This window comes from Hyperoodon ampullatus (genome assembly GCF_949752795.1).
Source record: "Hyperoodon ampullatus genome assembly, chromosome: X".
NCBI classification, from domain to species: domain Eukaryota; kingdom Metazoa; phylum Chordata; class Mammalia; order Artiodactyla; family Ziphiidae; genus Hyperoodon; species Hyperoodon ampullatus.
In genome coordinates this window covers 68,056,308-68,077,982 of record NC_136913.1, presented here as the reverse complement: position 1 = coordinate 68,077,982, position 21,675 = coordinate 68,056,308, and the positions used below count along the sequence as shown (strand labels likewise).

At 33.6% G+C, this 21,675-nt stretch overlaps 1 protein-coding gene across 1 annotated transcript in view; it reads left to right on the top strand.

The window, feature by feature from the left end:
* BRWD3 (bromodomain and WD repeat domain containing 3) overlaps positions 1-21,675 on the top strand; it is a gene marked incomplete at both ends in the record, with an annotated part of 116,692 nt that overhangs the window by 45,800 nt on the left and 49,217 nt on the right. Inside the window, 9 exons of the mRNA XM_079727528.1 lie at positions 3,939-4,039; positions 4,546-4,616; positions 5,583-5,683; positions 8,407-8,447; positions 12,044-12,148; positions 13,180-13,333; positions 17,131-17,265; positions 18,293-18,421; positions 19,703-19,928. Coding sequence (XP_079583654.1) covers positions 3,939-4,039; positions 4,546-4,616; positions 5,583-5,683; positions 8,407-8,447; positions 12,044-12,148; positions 13,180-13,333; positions 17,131-17,265; positions 18,293-18,421; positions 19,703-19,928 — 1,063 coding nt within the window. The remainder of the gene's footprint in view (positions 1-3,938; positions 4,040-4,545; positions 4,617-5,582; positions 5,684-8,406; positions 8,448-12,043; positions 12,149-13,179; positions 13,334-17,130; positions 17,266-18,292; positions 18,422-19,702; positions 19,929-21,675) is intronic.

Below are 21,675 nucleotides of genomic sequence, written 5' to 3'. Positions count from 1 at the left end.
AGTTCCCTTTTCATATAAATCTGTTCCCTTTAGAAATAAGTAAAAAGGTCATTGAAAAGGTTTTTCAAGTGCAGTGTAAGACATCTTCTTTATCTCATTTGTATTTGTGAAGAAGGGAAAAGACTTGGAATTGCCTTAAGGAACAACACCAGTACCTTTTAGGCAGGATATAAGTAGCTTCTAATTTGAATATTGGCATACTTTGTGTTAATATTTAATACAAAATGTTTATCAGTTCAGATTTTGTGTGTGTGTGTGTGTGTGTGTGTGTGTATGCGTAGTTTAATATTAGGGAAATTTTTATTCTTAGTTTCAGTCATTTCTTATTTCAACTTGATGTTTGACATACAAAACATTGAGTTTTTAAATATTTGTCCATATAGTGTTTTTACCAGATGTTGGTAGTGTAAGTCCTGGATACTCCCCAAAGAACTTTGTTCTCTTCTTTGTGTTGACAGCAAAACAGAGGAATCCTTCTGACACTGTCTTTTATTTTGGGCAAGGAGATCACTTTTGCAGATGAGATAATTACTCCCATTCACTTTTCTTTGTTCTTTAATCACTAATAAATATGCCAGTCATTTTTTTGTGTGTTATTTAAATAATATATCACCTGTTTATGAGGGCCTAGCAGGAATTGGATTCAACATATATTGAATTTGAATATTTTTATGTCAAATTTTTGATGAGTTGAAATTACTTTTTGGATTTTGTTTTGGGATATTACTAGTTACTTGTGTTCCCACAATCCTATCTGACAGACTGTTTCTGGAATTTGGAGATAGTCTTATACAACATAAAAAATATGAATATTTGTTTATACCGGAAATGTTTATGGAACTGTTTGGCTCCTTCATAGTTTAATTTGCTAGTTTCTGTCTCATTTGATTTATGTGTGTAAGTGCCCTAGAGATCCATGGACCTCTTTGTTTTGTTTTGTTTTGTTTTGTTTTGTTTTGTTTTGCTTTTGTGGTACGCAGGCCTCTCATTGTTGTGGCCTCTCCTGTTGCGGAGCACAGGCTCCAGACGTGCAGGCTCAGCAGCCATGGCTCACAGGCCTAGCTGCTCCACGGCATGTGTGATCTTCCCGGACCAGGGCACGAACCCGTGTCCCCTGCATTGGCAGGCGGGCTCTCAGCCACTGCACCACCAGGGAAGCCCTGTTTTGTTTTGTTTTTGTATAGACCTCTTTTCTTTAACATTCTTTCCCTTACTGATCTCATCAACTCTCATGGCTTTAAATTTCATCCTGTATGCTGATGACTCCAAACTTGTATTTCCATCTTGGGGCCTATCTTTTAGCTCCATACTTGTACATTCAACTATCTACTTGGCATCATCACATGAATGTCTACGAGGCATCTCAAACTCAACATCTTCAAAACTTAACCCCTGTCTTCCTTCCTCAGATTTACTCCTCCCAAAGCTTTCCCCATCTAAACAAATGACAGTTTCATCCTTCCAATTGCTCAGAGTAGTCATCCCTGACTTTTTGTTTCTCATAGCCCACATCTAACTTGTTAGCAAATCATGTTGGCTCTACCCTCAAAATATATCCAGAATCTGAACAAATTCTCATGACCTCTATCATTACTACCCTATTTCAAATTACTATCATCTGTGACCTAGATTTTGGAAGCAGACTTCTAACTGATCTTCCTGCTTCTTCCCATCCCTCTTTTCTGTCCCAGTCTAGCCTCTGTGTAGCTGCATGAGTGATTTTACGATGGAAGTTTAAAAAAAACAAAGTTAAATCATGTCACTGATGCTCAGAACCTTTAATAGCCTCCAAATTCAGAGTTAAAGCTGAAGATTTTACAATGACCCACAAAGCCTTACATACTCAGCCTCTTGCTCTCTTTGACCTTATCTCCTACTACTTATGTCCTGTTCTCATTCTGCTTTAGCTGCTTTTTAGACCACTCTAACTACACTCCTGTCTTTGCTCTTGCTGTTTCATGTCTCTGAAATGGTCCTCTTTGGATAGTCACATGGTTTATTCCCTTACTTTCTAAGTGATGGAAATGTCTGTCACTTTTCCAGGGAGACCTCCTCTGACAAACTTACCACTCTAAAATTGTAAATCATTACCCCCCCAGCACTCTTTCATTTTTGTTCATAGTAATGATAACTGTCTCTGTTAACATCATAGTGTATTATTATTCTTTCAGTTTCTTTCTTTCTTTTTTAATAAAATTGAGGTAAAATGGTATGATGTTAATAGCGGTTGCCTCTGGGTAGTGGGATTATAAATAGCTTTTATTCTGTTTTTCTATATTTTCTAACTTTTCTTCAATAACTGTGTATTAATTTGTATTCAGAAATGCACATATGTGTTTTTATAATCTTAAACATGATTTCTCATTTAAAAACAATCCAGTTAAGGTACATTAATGGACTGAATTCCCCTTTGTGATTGAAACATTTTAAATATGAGCATAATAAAGGTTTTAGTGATTCTTCAAACTTAATAAAATCATTACATTTCATATTTTATTTTCTCATTCCTATAGATCCTAGAGCAGCAAATTTACAGGCCAGATAGTAAATATATTAGGCTTTGAAGGCCATATGGTCTCTGCAGCAGCTACTTAACTCTGCCTTTGCAATGCAGAAGCAACCATAGACAGTGTAAGGTGACTGTGTTCCAATAAAACTTTATTTACAGAAATGGGCAGGAAGCTGGATTTGGTGTGTGAGCCTTAATTTGAAGACCCCTACTATAGATTGTGGATTAAGCTTTCTATTGCATGCTTCTCTGTCAGAAATGAAAATATAAGCAGGCTACCTGAGTACTTGGTTTCTTTAATGTTCATCAACTATTAATGGATAATATTAATTGATATTTTTTGTTTGATTTAAACTCTGTAGTCTTTAGAAGTTCTGTGCTTCCAAACAAGAAAACTAAATAAATGACTTCTAATATCTATAATGATCATTTTCTTTTGATTTGAGTTTAAAATTTATTCAAATCCAATGATCCTTAATTTTCATCTCATTAGAAGGTATTCATTATGTTTATTTGGGATTTTAATTTTTTTTAATTTTTTATTTAATTTTTATTTATTTATTTGCCGTGCTGAGTGGCTTGCAGGACCTTAGTTCCCCAACCAAGAATTGAACCTGGGCCATGGCAGTGAAAGCTCCGAGTCCTAACCACTGGACTGTCAGGGAATTTCCTATTTGGGATTTTTAAAGCTCATGAGCATGCTAGAGACCCTGGTTTGATTTTCAACCCTTTCCTGTGTCCCAGGTATCAGGAGCCTAGTTGGCTTTTCCCTTCTCTGATTCTCTTCTGAGGACCTGTAAAATACTGAGAGTTAGAGCCTGAGAATCCTACATGATAAAGACCATCGGATAGTAGTCATACTTTAAATTGGCAACTCAAGTATATTTTTTTAATCTCTTTTTTCCACAATGATACAAACAGACATCAGACCTATTTTATGTTATCCATTAAAACACGTGAAGATGATTTAAATTTAAGAATGGTGAAATTTCTATCATACTTCATTGAAATTAGAGTTTAAAGTAAAATGTTAAAACTCAATACTTAGACATTAACTTCCTTATCACTGTTTTAGACTTACTTCTGATGCATGCCTTTTTCATGTGAACTATACAAATTTTATATGGTTGCTATATAAGCGTATATTCAGCAGATTTGTAATGGTTTAACTAGTAATGACTTTGTTTTTTTTCTCCATTAAAAGTAGTAAAATAATAATATTAAAGTGTGATGTTGAATAATTTTAAAATAATTATCTTTAGGGCTAAAATATTGTATCCTAAATTCAATGAATGACTTTTCTAGTTTTTTGATATTTTCAATTTTTATAAGGTATTCATTAATCTAGGAAATTTAAATAAATAATTTCTTGAAACTGAAATTAAGCTTGAACATGAAAGGTTTCTATTTTAATTAATTTTTTTTCCAGTTTTGTCCATCAACTAAAGGCACAACCAGATACCTCACTTCTACTGGTGCTGACGGAACTATCTGTTTCTGGCAATGGCATGTAAAAACAATGAAGTTTAAGTAAGTTTAAAATTGGGTTAGAAATTTTTCTTTATCACCTTGAGAGATTCTTGATAGTCAATGTATGTAAGTATATAAATTTATATATGTATGAGTGTGTATGTACATATCCATACCTACTTCAATTTGATGTTAAATATTTTAGAATAAATTTTTTATGAAACCAATGTTGAAGAGACTATTTAATTTATGCACAAAATTTTGATAAGGAGTATTTCTTTCATTTCTTACTCTGGTAAGAACACTTTGAACCTTTCTTCATGATGGTAGTAAGTAACATGGTAATTTGTTTGTAAAGCTAACATAATAATACTGATAGCATAAAATATATTTGTAAGTTTAAATGTATTTTTAACTTCAATAATGGGAATAGTACTTACTGACTACTTCAGTTTTGTGGTTTCTATAATATTGATGATAAATCTGTCAATATCTAGCAGTATGCTAAAATTCTTGCACATTAAATGTACATGATGAAAAATAAAAACATTTTACTTTTCTCTTAGAGATCGCCCAGTGAAATTTACTGAGAGATCTAGACCTGGAGTTCAGATATCTTGTTCATCTTTCAGTTCTGGTATGTGTAAAAATTGAATGTTTTGAGTACCTAAAATATTGAATAATCCAGTTATAAAAGATTTTTCAATTGTAAAATATTTTTTTAATTTTGTGGAGAAAAAATTCGTATGTTTGAGAATTAATGGAAACATGCTAAAAATGTGAACCATATGTTATAATAGACAGACCTTTGTAGACTCTAATTAACATGTAATAGATTTTGAGTTGTTTTCTTATTTACAATTAATATGTTTTTATATAATACAGAATTTAGTTGGTAAAAAGTACAGCCTTCCCCCAATACTCATACACAATTCAACACTAAAATTCTGCCCTGACTTTTCAGAAAACATGTACAGTGGCTCCATGTAAAAGACATGTTCACAGTATATAAACAGTGCTTTTCTACTACTAAGAATTATGTGATGGTTAACCTTTTCTTTTTTGTTGTGGTAAAATATAACACGAAATTTACCATTTTAAGAACATTTTTAAAGTGTACAGTTCTGTGGCATTAAGTATATTCACATTGTTCTACATACATTACCACCATCCATCTCTAGAATTTTTTTCATCATCCCAAAAGCTGCTGAGTTTTCACACTCAACCACTGTAGCCACTATACAAAGAATTGTAGATATAGGTTATTTTATAAATAATTTTGGAACATTATGTTTTTACATAAAATATGAAGAAATGAATTCCTCAACGCCTTTAATGTTTATGATCCAAAGGCCTGTATTTAGTGTATAGTTGGTCGATTTTTATTGGGTGAATGGTATAGTTGTTATTTAAATATTCCTCTTGTTTTTCTTGAATTTTACTTATTTTTCTTCAGAAATGTTAATATGTCTTTAATGGTTAGAAAATGACCTTATGTTTCTTGAAGGCTTTTTAATTAACAAGGTAACATATAACTAAGGAAGCCATCAGAGGGTTTTTAAAATTCTTTGGTACAATGTTTGTTTGTTTTTTAATCCTCTAGGTGGTATGTTCATTACAACAGGTAGCACTGACCATGTGATTAGAATATATTATTTGGGTTCTGAGATCCCTGAGAAAATTGCTGAATTAGAGTCACATACGGTAAGAACAAAATTAGAAAATTAAATATGTTGCTTTCTTTTTAAACATCCCTGGAAAATTGGTTTTATTTCTTCTTTTCTGATCTCTACCCTAATTTAATATAGATTGGTACTGAAACCTATATGGTAAGATGTCTCTTTGGTAATGAAGATCAGTGTAAAATTCTGGATTTAGTATGGTTGTAGTATTTAAGACAATTTCTATCTGACTGTATGGGATGGGAAAATATATATATATATATTACAGTAATAATTTACAAAAATCCTCTTCTAGCTTGTTTTATTTTATTAATTATATAAGTGTTTGTTACTTCGAAGTCTATACACTTATTAAAAGACACATTAAAGTATGTCTTAGGAAAAAAAAAATTCTTTTTACTGAATTTAGCTCATTGATCTTAGTTTGATTATTTTCAGAATGCCATCAGACTCCTGAAATCTAATCCCACTTAGTTATCAAAAACAGCCTTCCATACAGGGGACAATTTTATGCTGGGGTGACAGCCATTGGTGCCTGGCATTTTTCCTCCCAATCTCTTTCCACTCTCCTGTGACATTTTCAGGAATCTTGGAGCCACTACTGTTTATTCATATCCCTGTGTACCTTTCACTTCTTCCTTCAGTTTATTTCCTTACCTTCTCCAGGTAATTATTTACTGTTGAATATGGGAGTATTTCTGTTTCAGCTCACTGTATATCTCATGTTTCTCATTGTCAAAGCTGTATAGTCAGCATTTGAAAGTACTCAGCTTTACAAGTCTTACTGTTACTGTTCCTACTACTATTGACACTTGATTTGGAATAGTATTAGTACATATCAATAAAACACATAATTCCCCTGAAAGATGACTTTTAAAAAAAGATACTTTGTGAGTTCCAAAATCAATCATGTTCCCGAAATTTGTAGTAAAAGAGACCCCTGTTAGAAACCTTTTCCTTGAGCTTTTGGAAACACCCTCCTGCTTTTGTCTCACCATATAAACATAATTGGATATTCTCCTTATGAAAAGTTACTGAACCTAGCTGAGCTCTCACCTTGCTGTTACTTATTCCTAGATACTAAAATCCTGGAATATTATGTAAATTGTGAAAGAGAAAAACTTAGGAAATATATAAAGATCTCAATCTGAGACTATCCAGTAGGAAAAATCCACTTGTGCTAGAGCACACAAAGGAGGCATATTTACAGTTACCACCCAAGCAAGGTGTGTATACAGTTCAGTCAAATTTATTGAGAGCTGAGAGAGGAGGAGGTAATAAATGAATGGGAAATAATTGATGGGGGAAAAGATGAAGAAACACTGATTGGTAGGTTTTTTGTTGGCAAGGGCCTAGCTAAGAAAAAAGTCAGAAAACTTAAACATTCCCTGTTGAAATCAGTGGCGGTTGTTAGTCATTGAAAGTAAGATATCCTTCCAGAACATCTAAAATCAGTTATTGCAACTGGCAGTTAGAATCCCGAATCTGTCAGGTAAATACTCAGTGAAATCATGGTACAGTGTGAATCACAGATACATCTGAACATATGAAGACGGTTTAACACGTTTTTAAAATGAAAAAAAATAATTAAATACGAAGACATTTAGTATCTGAGCTTTATATTAAAAATTAAGTTCAGGGCTTCCCTGGTGGCGCAGTGGTTGAGAGTCCGCCTGCCGATGCAGGGGTCACGGGTTCGTGCCCCGGTCCGGGAAGATCCCACATGCCTCGGAGCGGCTGGGCCCGTGAGCCATGGCCGCTGAGCCTGCGCGTCCGGAGCCTGTGCTCCGCAACGGGAGAGGCCACAACAGTGAGAGGCCTGCGTACCGCAAAAAAAAAAAAAAAAAAAAATTCAGTTCAGGGCTTCCCTGGTGGCGCAGTGGTTGAGAGTCCACCTGCCAATGCAGGGGACACGGGTTCGTGCTCCAGTCTGGGAAGATACCACATGCTGCGGAGCAGCTGGGCCTGGGAACCATGGCCGCTGAGCCTGCGCATCCGGAGCCTGTGCTCCACAGCGGGAGAGGCCACAACAGTGAGAGGCCTGCATACTGCAAAAAAAAAAAAAAAAAAAAAAAATTAAGTTCAAATAAAAAAAGAAAATTAATTAAAAAATTAAGTTCAAATGTAGTTCAATAATTGTGGTTTATGAAAATATTTACACTTGAAGGTGCATTACTATAATATAATCACTACAATGCACATTATATTTGTAAAAGTATAGTTTAGTCATTGTAAAGGAAGGTTCAAACAACAGTATCTAAATTATAGAACCTAAAGATGGTCAAATGAATTCATTGTAAAATAATTAAATAAACCATGTAAGAAACAAATTATTGATTTGTTTTCTAAAATTAAAAAAAAATGTTGTGAGGAACTTAATTCAACTACTATTAAATGAATTATTTTAAGTTGGCGTTTTAGATTAGTGTGCTGTCTTATTATGGGGGATATAATAAACTATCACCTATTCAGAACTATCTGTCTCTTGAGATTATGGTTTAGAAACAGGTTTGCTTATGTCTGGTTTTTCTCAAATTACTGCTGATAAGTATTCCTCCTTAGTTAATGTATTGTTTCAGCCTTCATTAATTTTTTAAAGAAAATTAGAGGGTTTTTTTAAAGAAAATTATAGCATTAAAAAATCTACTCCATGATACTTTCATATGTGAATATGACGGTAAGAGTACTTTATTCGTTTTAAAAATAAATTAATTCTAACCAAAAATCTATTGTTTTATGTTTTAGGACAAGGTTGTTGCTGTTCAGTTCTGTAACAATGGAGACAGGTAACTATGTAGTACATATCTGTATAAACAGATGTTTCACATATTTTACCTGTATTTCTTCAGAAAACACTACTTCTACTACATTTTTTTTTTCTGTCCAGTCACTTAGGCTGAAAGCCCTTGTCTGTCTTTTTTTTTTTTTTTTTTTTTTGTGGTACACGGGCCTCTCACTGTTGTGGCCTCTCCCGTTGCGGAGCACAGGCTCCGGACATGCAGGCTCAGCGGCCATGGCTCACGGGCCCAGCCGCTCCATGGCATGTGGGATCTTCCCGGACCGGGGCACGAACCCATGTCCCCTGCATTGGCAGGCGGACTCTCAACCACTGCGCCACCAGGGAAGCCTGCCCTTGTCTGTCTTTGATGACATTCTTACCCCAGGTCTTCTAAGCTCCCATCCAAGTAGTAGCCATAGTCTCTCAGTTCTTCCTTTATTAGTGATTTTCCTTTTTCCATTTCTGTTATCTCACACCTTAGTCAAGAATTCCATTATTTGACCCATTACCTTCAGTTTTCTTTTCCCTTCTAAATGTATCTTGTCCATCTCTGTCAGATGAGCATTGCCCTGTTCAGAAATCTTCAGTGTTTTCTCTTTGTTTATAGAATTCAAATGTTTTAGCCTGGCATTCAGAATTCTCTTCAACTTGACTTAGACCTACATTCTTTTCTTATCTACTATTCCCCATTTAAATACTTAGATCCAGCCCAATTGATTTAGTCATCATTATTATTACATCCCATATACATTCTCTTATCCATTCTTTCACTTATACTTTACCTCACACCAGAAATAATCATACCCTACTTCCTTTCACTCCTTTTCTATAACGCCTATGTCCTCCCTCTTCCTTCTGCTCTCCTTCCTTTTATTTTCCTTCTCCCTCCTGTCTCTTTTTCTTCTCTAAGTTCTATCTTCCTTTTAAGGTTCATACCCTACCTGAAGCCTTTCCTGACTGCTTGAGATTTTAGCTGTCTTTTCTTCCTTTGAGCATCTGTATTGCTTACTGTCTCTACTACTCATATGATACACAATTTCCTATGTCTGTAAACTCAGAAATTATATACAGGTATTCATGTACCCTCTCAAATGTCTGGTCCCCAGAAGGTGATAATCTTCTGCCCTGGTCTACAAATTGACCTAGAATAGATTTAAAAATTCAACCACGTAGCATAAATTTGTATCCTTATCTGTCTATATAGACTTTATGTGGGTGACCATGTTTTATTATTAAATATTTTTCAAACACTGGGTGATTACTATGATGAATGTGTTCATCTTTGTTAAATGCGAGAGTAAATAATGATGGTCCACAAAGAGTGATGTTTTTATTAGGAATGAGAAATCCTTAAAATAATTTTTAAGTTGGTTTATTGCACCCTACTGAGCTACACACTGGAAGGTTTGTACAGCTACTATTCTTTCATTCTAGGAGTATATGAATTTTTTTAATTCTTTGCCTTTTTCCTTAAATGAGAAACATTATTTTATCTTAATTAGTTATGTGGCCAGTAAATACATCAAAAGATGTCCAATTTTACTAAAAATCAGAGAAATACAATTTAGAATAACAGTAACAATTTTTTTCTTTCAGAATGACAAGATATTGAAGAATGATAACACCCAATATTGACAAGGGTTTAGGGAAAATAGACACTCCCCCACAACCTTGATGATACTGTAAATTGTTTTTAAAAAAACTTTGCAGGGAAATAATTTGGCAGTATGTCAAAAGCTTTCAAAATGTGCCTATCCTGAAGGGGGAATATAAGGGAGAAAAGATTCAGGAAGAGAGTATAAATTCTTTCTGAAAGGGTCCTTTATACTGTTATACTAGGAAAATGTCATTGATTTGACAGCTCCCAGTGTGTGCATCTGTGACCAAACCGGAAGCTGAGACAGAATAAAGCTTTTCTTTCTTTAAAAAAAAAATGTGCCTACCCTTTGACTCAGCAAAGATATATATAAGGTTTTACAAAGATGTGTATAGAGATATTCATCACTACATTATTTATAATGGCAAAGACTGGAAACAGTAAAAATATTCATCATTAGGAGGTTGATTAAATAAATTTTGATACATCCGTATTGTTGAACATTTATTGAAAGTGATGGTAGTTTTTATATTTGTAAACATAGAAATATATTGACAAAATAGAGTTGACCCTTGAAAAGCATAGGTTTGAACTGTGCAGGTCCACTTATGCAGATTGTTTTTCAATAAATACATTAGAAAAAGTTTTGGAGATTTGGGACAGTTTGAAAAAACTCAGACAAACCATGTAGCCTAGAAATATCAAAAAAAAAAAAAGAGAAAGGTATGTCATGAATGTATAAAATATATGTAGATTCACATATAACACACAAAATAAGTGTTAGTCAAGTGTTTATGTTATTGGTAATTCTGCTCAACAGTAGGCTAATAGTATTTAACTTTGGGGGAGTCAAAATATACACGCAAAGTTTTGATTGTGTGGCAGTGTGGGGTTTGGTGCCTCTAATCCCTACATTGTTCAGGAGTCAAACTGTACACTTAAATTAAAGAAAAATATTATAAACATTATATGTAGTGTAATTCTATTTTCCTTAGGGGGAATATCTAAGTATATATATGTCTTTAATAAAGTCTGAAAGAATAGAAACTAAATTATGAACAGTGATAGATTTATGGGTTAATGAATGTATTTTTATAACAGTTTTATTGAGATATATTCCACATAAAATTCAATTTTTTTAGTATATTCACAGGGTTGTGCAACCTTCACTATGATCAATTTTATTTTATTATTTTTTAATCGAAGTATATTTAATTTATAATACTGTATTAGTTTCAGGTGTACAACATAGTGATTCAATATTTTTATAGATTATACTCCATTTAAGGTTATTATAAAATAATGGCTATATTTCTTCATGCTGCACCCTATATCCTTGTTGCTTATCTGTTTTATACATAGTAGTTTGTATCTCTGAATCCATAGCCCTAGAACATTGTCATCACCCTAAAAAGATTTCCCATATCATACCCTTTAGCTTTCAATCCCCAATCTTTTTACACCTCCACCTTCAGCTCTGAACAACCATTAATCCACCTTTTTGTTTTTATAGATTTGCCTATTCTGGATGTTTCATATTAATGGAATCATACAATATTTGGTCTTTTGTGACTTTTTCCACTTAGCATAATGTTTTCAAGATTCATCCATGTTGGAGCATGTATAAGAACTGGATTCCTTTTTGTGGCTGTCAAGCATTCGATTGTATGGATAGACAACAATTTGTTTATCCATTTATCAGTTGATCGACATTTGGGTTGTCACCACTTTTTGGCGTATAATGAATAATATCATAAATATTCGTGTACAAGTTTTTGTGTGGACTTATGTTTTCATTGCTCTTGTATATTTATGGGGGAGTAGAATTGCTGAGTCATATGGTACTGTTTATCATTTTGAGGAACTGCCAAACTGTTTTACAAAGTGTACCATTTTTATTCTCTGCAGAAGTATATGAGGATGAATGTATTACTTTTATAATTAGAAAAATAGTGATTTCCATTTTAGAGGGAGGTAATAAGGATATTTTAACTGTTTCTTTGCAGTTTAAGATTTGTTAGTGGAAGTAGAGATGGAACGGCAAGAATTTGGCAATATCAGCAACAAGAGTGGAAGAGTATAGTGCTAGATATGGCTACTAAAATGACTGGGTAAGATTGGATGTTAGATATTTTAGTGGTTCTCATATGGTATAGTATGTTTTACATTATTGAATTCTATTTAATAATGAAAATAAATATCTTTTTAATTTGGAATTAATTGGTAGATGTGAAGTTTGCATCTGTATATAGTCTCTAAGCACTATTGCCTTTTGCTGTTGGTGGACAGATTGGATGATAGGAACATAGCTGACTCATTGAAAATTCTGGTCTCTTGTGATCCAAAGGTCTCTGTGCTTTACTAATGCCCATATAATCATTCTCTGCCCTGATTTTGTATGAGTCATTTTTTATATCTATTTATACTATTTTCTACTTGGAGGATTGTCCCTATTAAATGTCATCATATGTTTAGATATTTCTCTGACATACTGAGGATACCTTTATGTTTCATATTGCTAACATTCCTACTTGACATTATAAATACAATTAATCAGAATTCTGTTTCATCATCTTCACTGTTCATTGGAAGATATATAATTCCTCTTTAGGATACTTGCAATTCCTTTAGGGTATGACCGGGAAATTAATTATCTTCCCATTAATAACAATATAGAGCCAACTTTGTGGTCATAGTCAGCTACTGATAATGTCATTCAATTAAAGCAACAGTTACTGAATTTCTTACTGCTTTTTTATAAGACCTTTTAGTTTCAAAAATGAATATTTAAGAATAAAGTGTCCATTATATGTTTTCTTCTTATTTTCTGGTAGCAAATCTAACCTTGTACTTTATTTTTCAAGGTATCTGCAGATTCCTTTCTAATTTCACTTTTTTGTTGTTCTCATGTAACTAACTCTAAATTTTTTTGTCATTTTGTGTTTTTTTTCCACCCTAAAATAATCTTATGGGTATTGCCCTATGTGTTACTCTTATTATTTTATTTCATGAATAGTTAAAAGTATAGTTTAGGAGTTTTTAATTTTCAAAATTGCATGCTCCTGGAGAGATTTTTGCCATAATTTGCTCTGTTAGATGCACCTTTGTTCAAAATTTATGAACCTGAAATCATTTTGTTTAGGAATAATTTGCCATCTGGAGAAGACAAGGTCACTAAACTTAAGGTGACTATGGTGGCTTGGGATCGCTATGATACCACAGTTATTACTGCAGTGAACAATTTCCTTTTGAAAGTATGGAATTCTATCACAGGCCAACTTCTTCATACTTTATCCGTAAGTATTCTATTTTTGGAATAATTAAAATGGTCACAAAGGACATTATTCTAGAAGACAGGAAATTTCAGTGTTCTAGTTTACTTTCTATGGCTTACTGTCCTTTGGAGAAGTAATTATTCAAGTTACCTCTGTTGACATATCTACAAAATAGGGATGGCACATGGTGTAGCTGCTAAAAGCAAGTATGAAAACTTCTTAAGATCCTTTCCAAGACTGATATTTATTTACGCATTATGTTATCATATGTGGTCAAGGGTATGTAAGTTATTTTGTTTTTAACATGAGTTGGGATTTTTTGTTATTAATGTTTTAAGTGTAGAGCTGACTTTATTTTAGCAAGGGTATCCTGTATTTTACCTTTGGGGATTAATTTATGCAAGAAGTAGAGGTAAGAGGAAGAAGTAGGAGAAAATGGTGTCTTTCCTTCTTTCTTTTATAAAAAGGCATTTGTCATAGTTGAACTATACTTAAAAGCCTATTTCCTATCAGCTTCAATAATCGATTCATAAGTACTTTCAGAAGGGCCAAGTGACTGCCATATGGTTTACACAGTAGTAAATGATAGGGACTAGATACCAATTCTCATGACTCATTTCTTTGTTGTATGCCATAGTATCATCCTTATTTGATGCCTATGTGAGATAATCTTTTCTAAGGCCTGTGAGGTTTCTAAAGATTTGTTTAATTTTGGGAGGATTTGCAGTTGATCTTTCATATACCTCCCAAGTCCTCCTTCCTAAATAAAACCCTAACACTGTGTTAGGGGAGTTTTAGATTCTTCCTTTTATCTGTTAAATCAATGCTTATCTCATTCTGGCTTTCACTGTTCCCTGATACAAGTTTCTATTAATATGTGTGGAAAAACCTATACTGTTTGCTTTATTACTTACTAGGAAATGTTTGTCTATGTCAGCACAGTCCAATAAAAATATAATATGAGCCATGTATATAATATTAATTTTCTTAGTAGCCACAATAAAAAAATAAAATGTAACAGGTAAAATTAATTTTAATAATATATTTTATTTAACCCAGTATATCTAAAATAGTAACATTTGAACATGTAATTAATATGACATATTAATGAAATTGTTCACATTTTTTCGTACTAAATCTTTGAAATCTAGTGTGTATTTTACAATTATAGAACATCTCAGTTTGCACTAGCCACATTTCAGATGCTTAGTAGCCACATGTGGCCAGTGGCTGCAGGTCTTTATCTCTAAAAATCACAGCTTCAAACGCCATGTTGTAGCCATTGGTTTTATAAAATTCCATCTTAATAAATATCTTAATTTAGAGTTCTCTTTAGTGGTACACTTCCCATGGGCTGACTCATGGGTCATCTGTTTCCAGTGAATTTTAATGAAGAAATTTTAGGACAGACTATTTTTAGTCCTTGTAACAGTCAAATCTGCTTAGTTTTGGTATAGAATTTATATATTATGTGTTAACAATTTGTATGTCAGGGTCTTAACTAGGGCATAAAGTTCTTCCATTCAGCAAATACTTACTGAGTATCCACTGTGCCAACCATTGAGTTAGGAGTAAATGTTAAATTAAAGGGTCCCCATCCTCCTGGAGTTTACAGCTTATAAATATTTTTTTTTTTTAAAAAAGAAAGAAACAAGCATTTAATAAATAAATGCTAAGAAAGAAAAGTGCAAAGCAGGTTTCTAATAGGATGACCAAACCTGGTCTGGCAGGGTCAGGAAAAGCTTCCTGAGGAAGTGAAGTTTGGGTTAAGATTTGTAGCTCTCAGCCTAGATGTCACCTCCTTGACAAGCCCTTCCCTGATCAAACAATCTAGAGTAGCCTCCCAGTCATTGTCCTGCTTTATTTTCATCATAGTGTTTATCACTACCTGATATTTTCTTACTGTAATTTTTTGTTTGTTTATTTTCTGTCTCAGTATGGTCAATAAATATTTGGTAAATTACATATGTGAGAAGGTTGAAAGGTCCCTCTAAGAAGAGGGAAAAGCATGTACAAAGTTCTTGAGGTAGAAAGGAGGAGAAAGAAAGCCAATTTTTGGCTAGAGCACAGAAAGCAGAAAGAGTGTCACCCCATAGGACTGGAGAAATGGACAGGGGCCAGACCATACCAGGTCTTGCAGGATCTATCCTGAGACCAACAGGACACCATGAAAAGGTTTAAAAGCAAAAGAATAGCATGTGAATTTTGCTTTTGAAAAATACCCTGTAATTCTAGCAATAGAGTAGAGAGAATAGATTGGAATGAGATAAGAATGACTCTGGGTATACTGTAGTATTCTGTGATAGGATGGGCCATGATGATAATTTGGATTGTGTGGTAGTGGTGGAAATAGAGGTGTGCTTGATAAATAAAAATAGGGCAGATGATAAATGTTAAGACATGACTGAAGCTGACTAGGTTTTGTTTCCCATGACCCAGTGACTATATCATTTTGGCCAAATATGCAACCCCATATTTAAAAGCCTCTCTTTCCTAATGTACACTAATGTAGTTGTATCACTATCATTTGAGTTTAACAGTGTAATTTTATTATTTACTAATTAGGAAACTGAGGAAGTATTTACTATATCAAATTGGATATTCAACAAGAGATTTTGTTATGATAAATAAATAATTTTTTGGTAGTCATTGGGAAAAAGTTTTGTGATCATATTTATTGTAATGGATTTTACCTCCTCATCTTCCACTTTTCATTTTGAGCCATTCTGAAGTTACTATTAGATTTTTGTCCATAATGGTGATATGGTAGGATACTCTATTTTTGTATACAATGATTTGGGATAAAATGCACTTTTTAGGTTCACAATATATGATCATTTCTAGAAGCCCCTGATATGTAATATGCTGACGTGTTCCTAAGTGAAATCCAATTTCAGGATTTCCTGCGTGCTTTTCTAAGACTTTGAGCCTGTTGTTAATGATGTACTCTCTAGTCAGGAGTTTAGGAAAATCAACAATGATCTAAATCAGGTTTTGGCAAACTTTTTCTTTAAGAGGCCATATAGTAAATATTTTAGGCTTTGAAGGCCACATATGGTCTCTGTTGCATATTCTTTCATTTTTTACCACCTGTTAAAAAATGTAAAAAACATCTTTATCTCTCAGGCTGTATGTCCAGAAACATACTGGGGCTAGATTTGGCTTGAAGTTTATAGTTTTCAGACTCCTGATCTAAGGTCTATAGAGATACTGATATTACTTGATTTATTGTCATGGAAACATATGAGCATTGGTTTTCAAACTTATTTTTTTTAGCAGCAAACCCATTTTTCAGATAGTATATTAGATGAAACCTTCAACTATAAAGTAGATAAAGGTAAAAAGGACAAGCTATAGCTTGTTTGAATATATCATGGGGCCTCCCACGATACAATATGAATACCAGTGATAGAGAGTGCTGGATGAAGAATAATGAAGGTTTGTCTGTTATCACTGTGTTAGAATTGGGTGTTAATAAAAGATTCTGTTTGTCACATATTTTGTAACCTTTTAATAGCAGAGTCCTAGAAATAAGAATTCCACTTCAGGGACCTGGTTAATGAACTGTAACTGATTTTGACTGTCTTTATTTTAAACACCTTTTCAGATATTCTCTCTATTGAATATTTTATGAAATCAGCATTTAAATATATAAGGAACTCTAAACTATTTCTTATAGCGTGCATGTAGTAAATGCTGTTAAATTTGTGTACATGAATTCATCTGAATCAGATTGATAGCGTACTCCCAAGATCTTTTAACCAAATAAGCCAGATACTCAGTGTTGCTTTTCATTTTTAATATTGATTTTGTCACAGGGACATGATGATGAAGTATTTGTTTTGGAAGCACATCCATTTGATCAAAAGATCATACTTTCGGCAGGTCATGATGGGAACATTTTTATTTGGGACCTTGACCGGGGGACCAAAATTCGGAATTATTTTAACATGGTAAGGGAAATCTATGCTTAGTTGATATTAAAACAGACTTCTCTTATGTGACAACTTGGCAATTAAAGTATACTTAGTGGCAAGGAACCTCTTGTCATCTGTTTAAATCCATGTAATAACTTAGAGAATGACTCAAGACCCAAGAGTAAGGCCAGTTGAGAAATGCCTTTCAGGGTGTCTCTGTTATTGTGGTGTTAGCACTTTCCAAATTCTTGTTCCCAGCTCTTAATTCTAGAAACTCAAATTTAATAAGCACTTGGAGCTAACACTAACCAAAATCACAAAAAAGTTAATGTTTAAACTATAATCCTAATTAATGAATCACAACAGTGACTGTATTGTATCTGTCTCTGGTAAGCCCCATATAGCTTAGTTAGTAATCAGAAATCTGTTTGGCACGCATGGAATTGGAGATATGGATACTTCTAAGATATATTTCATACAAACTATGGAAAAATATGGTGAGCCATCTCTTCTTCCAGTAGAACACCCTCCTGTGGTGATGGGAATACTCATATTCACCATATTTAGTGTTCCTTTCTGAAGAATAGTTCTGACTAAACGTTTCTAAATTGTTGGCCTTTGAGCTCCCTTTTATAGGCTTTATACAGATTCAGAGTGTTAATAATAATCCTCTGCCTTGTGTTAGTGAGATTGATTTGTGTACTTTAATTTTAGGATGGTTCTTTTAAAACTTGCATTACAATTTAAATATGAAGATAATATCTTGACTTTGCTGAGATAGCGCCTTTGTCAATTTGGTTGTGTTTAGGTCTTTATTATTCTCTTCAGTCATTCACGCAGTTCTTCTTCAGATATGACATTGCTAGTAATGTTTGATGTGAAATTCTCCCTAATTTCTTTTAGAGCTTTACTATTACAGTAGGGTTCTGGCTACAGTAGTCAGAGAGTACATTGGAATGTTGATGCATCACAGAATCCAAGATATTAGCAAGCAGAAGCTATTGACCACTTATTATTTGAAAATTACCTCTTAAGATGACTTAAAGTGACTCTTAAATTTCAGATTGAAGGTCAAGGCCATGGTGCAGTGTTTGACTGTAAATTTTCACCAGATGGAAACCATTTTGCCTGCACTGATTCTCATGGGCATTTGCTGCTTTTTGGATTTGGATGCAGTAAATACTATGAAAAGGTTAGTATATTTAGTTTTTGTTGTAGATTGCAATTTTGTATTGTATCATTCATAAATTTTATTTGAAGTATTCCAGTTAATAAGGGTCACTCTGTGTCAATAGATATAAAATAACAAAGTCACCTTTTTTGGTAAAATTTTTCATCACTGGCAGAACATAAAGCTTGGCAGTTCAAATTACTATTAAGATATAGGATGATGTAGATATAAAAATTCATTAGGAGGGACTTCCCTGGTGGTGCAGTGGTTAAGAATCTGCCTGCCAATGCAGGGGACATGGGTTCGAACCATGGTCTGGGAAGATCCCACATTCCACAGAGCAGCTAAGCCCATGTGCCGCAACTACTGAAGCCTGTGCTCTAGAGCCCATGAGCCACAACTACTGAGCCTGCGTGCCACAACTACTGAAGCCCGCGTGCCTAGAGCCTATGCTCTGCAACGAGAGAAGCTACAACAATGAGAAGCCTGCACACTGCAACGAAGAGTATAGCCCCTGCTTGCCACAGCTAGAGAAAGCCCGCACATAGCAATGAAGACCCAATGCAGCCAAAAAAAAAAAAATTCATTAGGAAATCCTTTTGCTTAGAACATATTCTCTGTACTGCCTTTCAGGTGTAATAAGAGAACAATTTTACCAGATTACATCCTCTACTTATCCTAAGTTGGGAATAAACAGCTGGTGACTGAATGCTTATATTCTTGCTTGGCTACTTTACCTATTATTGATCTTGTTAAAATACTTTGGAAGCTAACTTAATTGGTTTCTTATATTTTAGTATCTGTGACTTTAGGATAGATTATAGAATCTTGGAGTTGGAAAAGAGCTTAGAATCTTTGAGTTCAGCTCAATACTTGTATCACCTTTGAGTATCTTTCACGCAATTGATATTTACCTGTCTCACCATTTATATTATACTCCATCAATCCTTATTTGAATAAAAATAAGCAAGAAAAATAGTTATAAAAGTTTGTATTTTTTTGCAACTTAAAAAATAACTAACTCTATCTACTGTGTTGTTGCTTTGCTTCTTCTTATTCTAATTGGAAAAATACGATATTGGAGGGCCAGAACGTAATATAGATTGTAGAGTTTTGTGGAGAAAAGATAGGATTATGATCTAGGTGATTCACTTCTACCTAGAGGGAACATATGACTATAGAGGACTATAAAGATAATGCAGAAATTGTGTGATTTGAAAAACACCTGTGCTCTAGGAATGAAAATAAATGCTTATTTATAAATTTCCTGTGCATATTAAATACTAAAAATCTGTCATAAAGATTCCAGATCAGATGTTCTTCCATACGGATTATCGACCTCTTATCCGTGATGCCAATAACTATGTATTGGATGAACAAACCCAACAAGCTCCTCATCTCATGCCTCCCCCATTCTTGGTGGATGTTGATGGAAATCCGCATCCCACAAAATTCCAAAGGCTAGTACCAGGACGGGAAAATTGTAAAGATGAACAGCTTATACCACAGCTGGGATATGTGGCTAATGGTATGTTCTCTACAAAATTAAATTTAAAACATTTTGCAAAATGTTATACTTGCTCCTGTTCTCTCTATAATATATCCCCATGCTAAACTCTGTAGAAGGTTATACTATATTTTACCTAATACTTTATTAATTTTCAGTTGCATAGAACTTTTTTATCTTACCAGAGTACTTTTACACTGTTTATCTCAGCTGGACACAGATAAATGGACTAGGACAAAGAAGAGTACACTCAAACAAAGAATGTGTTGACCTGCTTTCTTAGAACCCTGAACATATGTATGATCCTGTTGTTTATAGTATTGAAATCTAGTGATGATTAAATGTACTAACTTTAATGTGTCAAGCTTTTATAATTGGTGAAATTCCACTGCTCATAGTATTAGTATTTTAATTTGAGAGTACATAGTTGATGGACTGAAGAAGAGGAAATTTCAAGAACTACAAACTGGGCAGTGGCTGTTTACCCATCCTCATGTTTGAAATGTAAAGAATTATTGAGTTTTGGGGTGGGGGATGCTGAGTGTTTAAATAACACTCAACCTTGGAGGATATTGAAGCAGTGATGAGTGTGATGCATTATGGGAATGTAGCAGAAAAAGACATTGAAATAAGCTATTCTCTATTAAAGCAACTCTTCTGGTTGGCATATTTCCCTTAGGTATACTGCCTCCACACCACCCCCCACACCAGAATGCCTTCATACCTTAGTTTGTTACTTGTAGGTTTTCTTCTAAGTATGAGGTAATAAGTTATTTATTTTCAAATGGATTTTTTTTCTTTTTTTTTTTTTTTGTATTTTGGCTGTGCCATGTGTCATGCAGGATGTTTCCCTGACCAGGGATTGAACCCAGGCCTCCACAATGAAAGCAATGAATCCTAACCATTTGCAGGGAACTCCTGCAAATGGAATTTTATATCCTTACTAGGGAATTAAGACTTGACCTTTCTAGAATGAAATGTTGCATATCCTTTTTTATGTTCTCTCTCATAAAGATTTGTAGAGCAATGAAATGGTGTTACACACGTGCCAATAGTTACTTCTTTGATGTCATATTTATTAAATAAGGGGGAAAGGCATGAATATTAATAGGAGATAAAACTGAAAGCATATGAATAAAAAATCTGTAATTCATATTTTACTTCCAATAAGACCTGATCACTTGGCTACTCTACTAGATGCCATTTAATCTGACTAGAGGACAAGATGAAAAATAGGTCTAAGATGTATTTAAGAAAGAAAAGGATCATAGAAATAAATAAGTTTTTATTCAGACGTAATCATTGAATTTCATTATAAGAAATAATGTCTATACTCATCAATATACTGAGGTATTCTCAAAAGAGACAATATTTGAAAGACCATAATTGATTTCTTTCAGAAAGGAAATTCTCACGAAAGATGCAAAGCATTTTTGGTATTTTCAGTTCAACTTATTAAAACCTTACTCAAATCTCTACTCCCAAATTTTAGCATGGAATATTCTATAGAGAAAATTCATTTTTAAGTTAATAATTTAATAATTTTTCTTTAAGGTGAGAAGGCTCTCATAATACTGTCTAGTTTGGGGACATTGGTTAAGTTAAACACACAAGCTGACATATTTAAAAGTTCTTTAAAAATATTTTATTTGCTATACGTTTTATTTTCACTTTAATCCCTTTAAAACTATTTGTCTAGAAACTTATAGATTAAGCTTGAGTTTACTATATTTATGGTACACTGAAATGTAAATAATTTTGTGGCTTT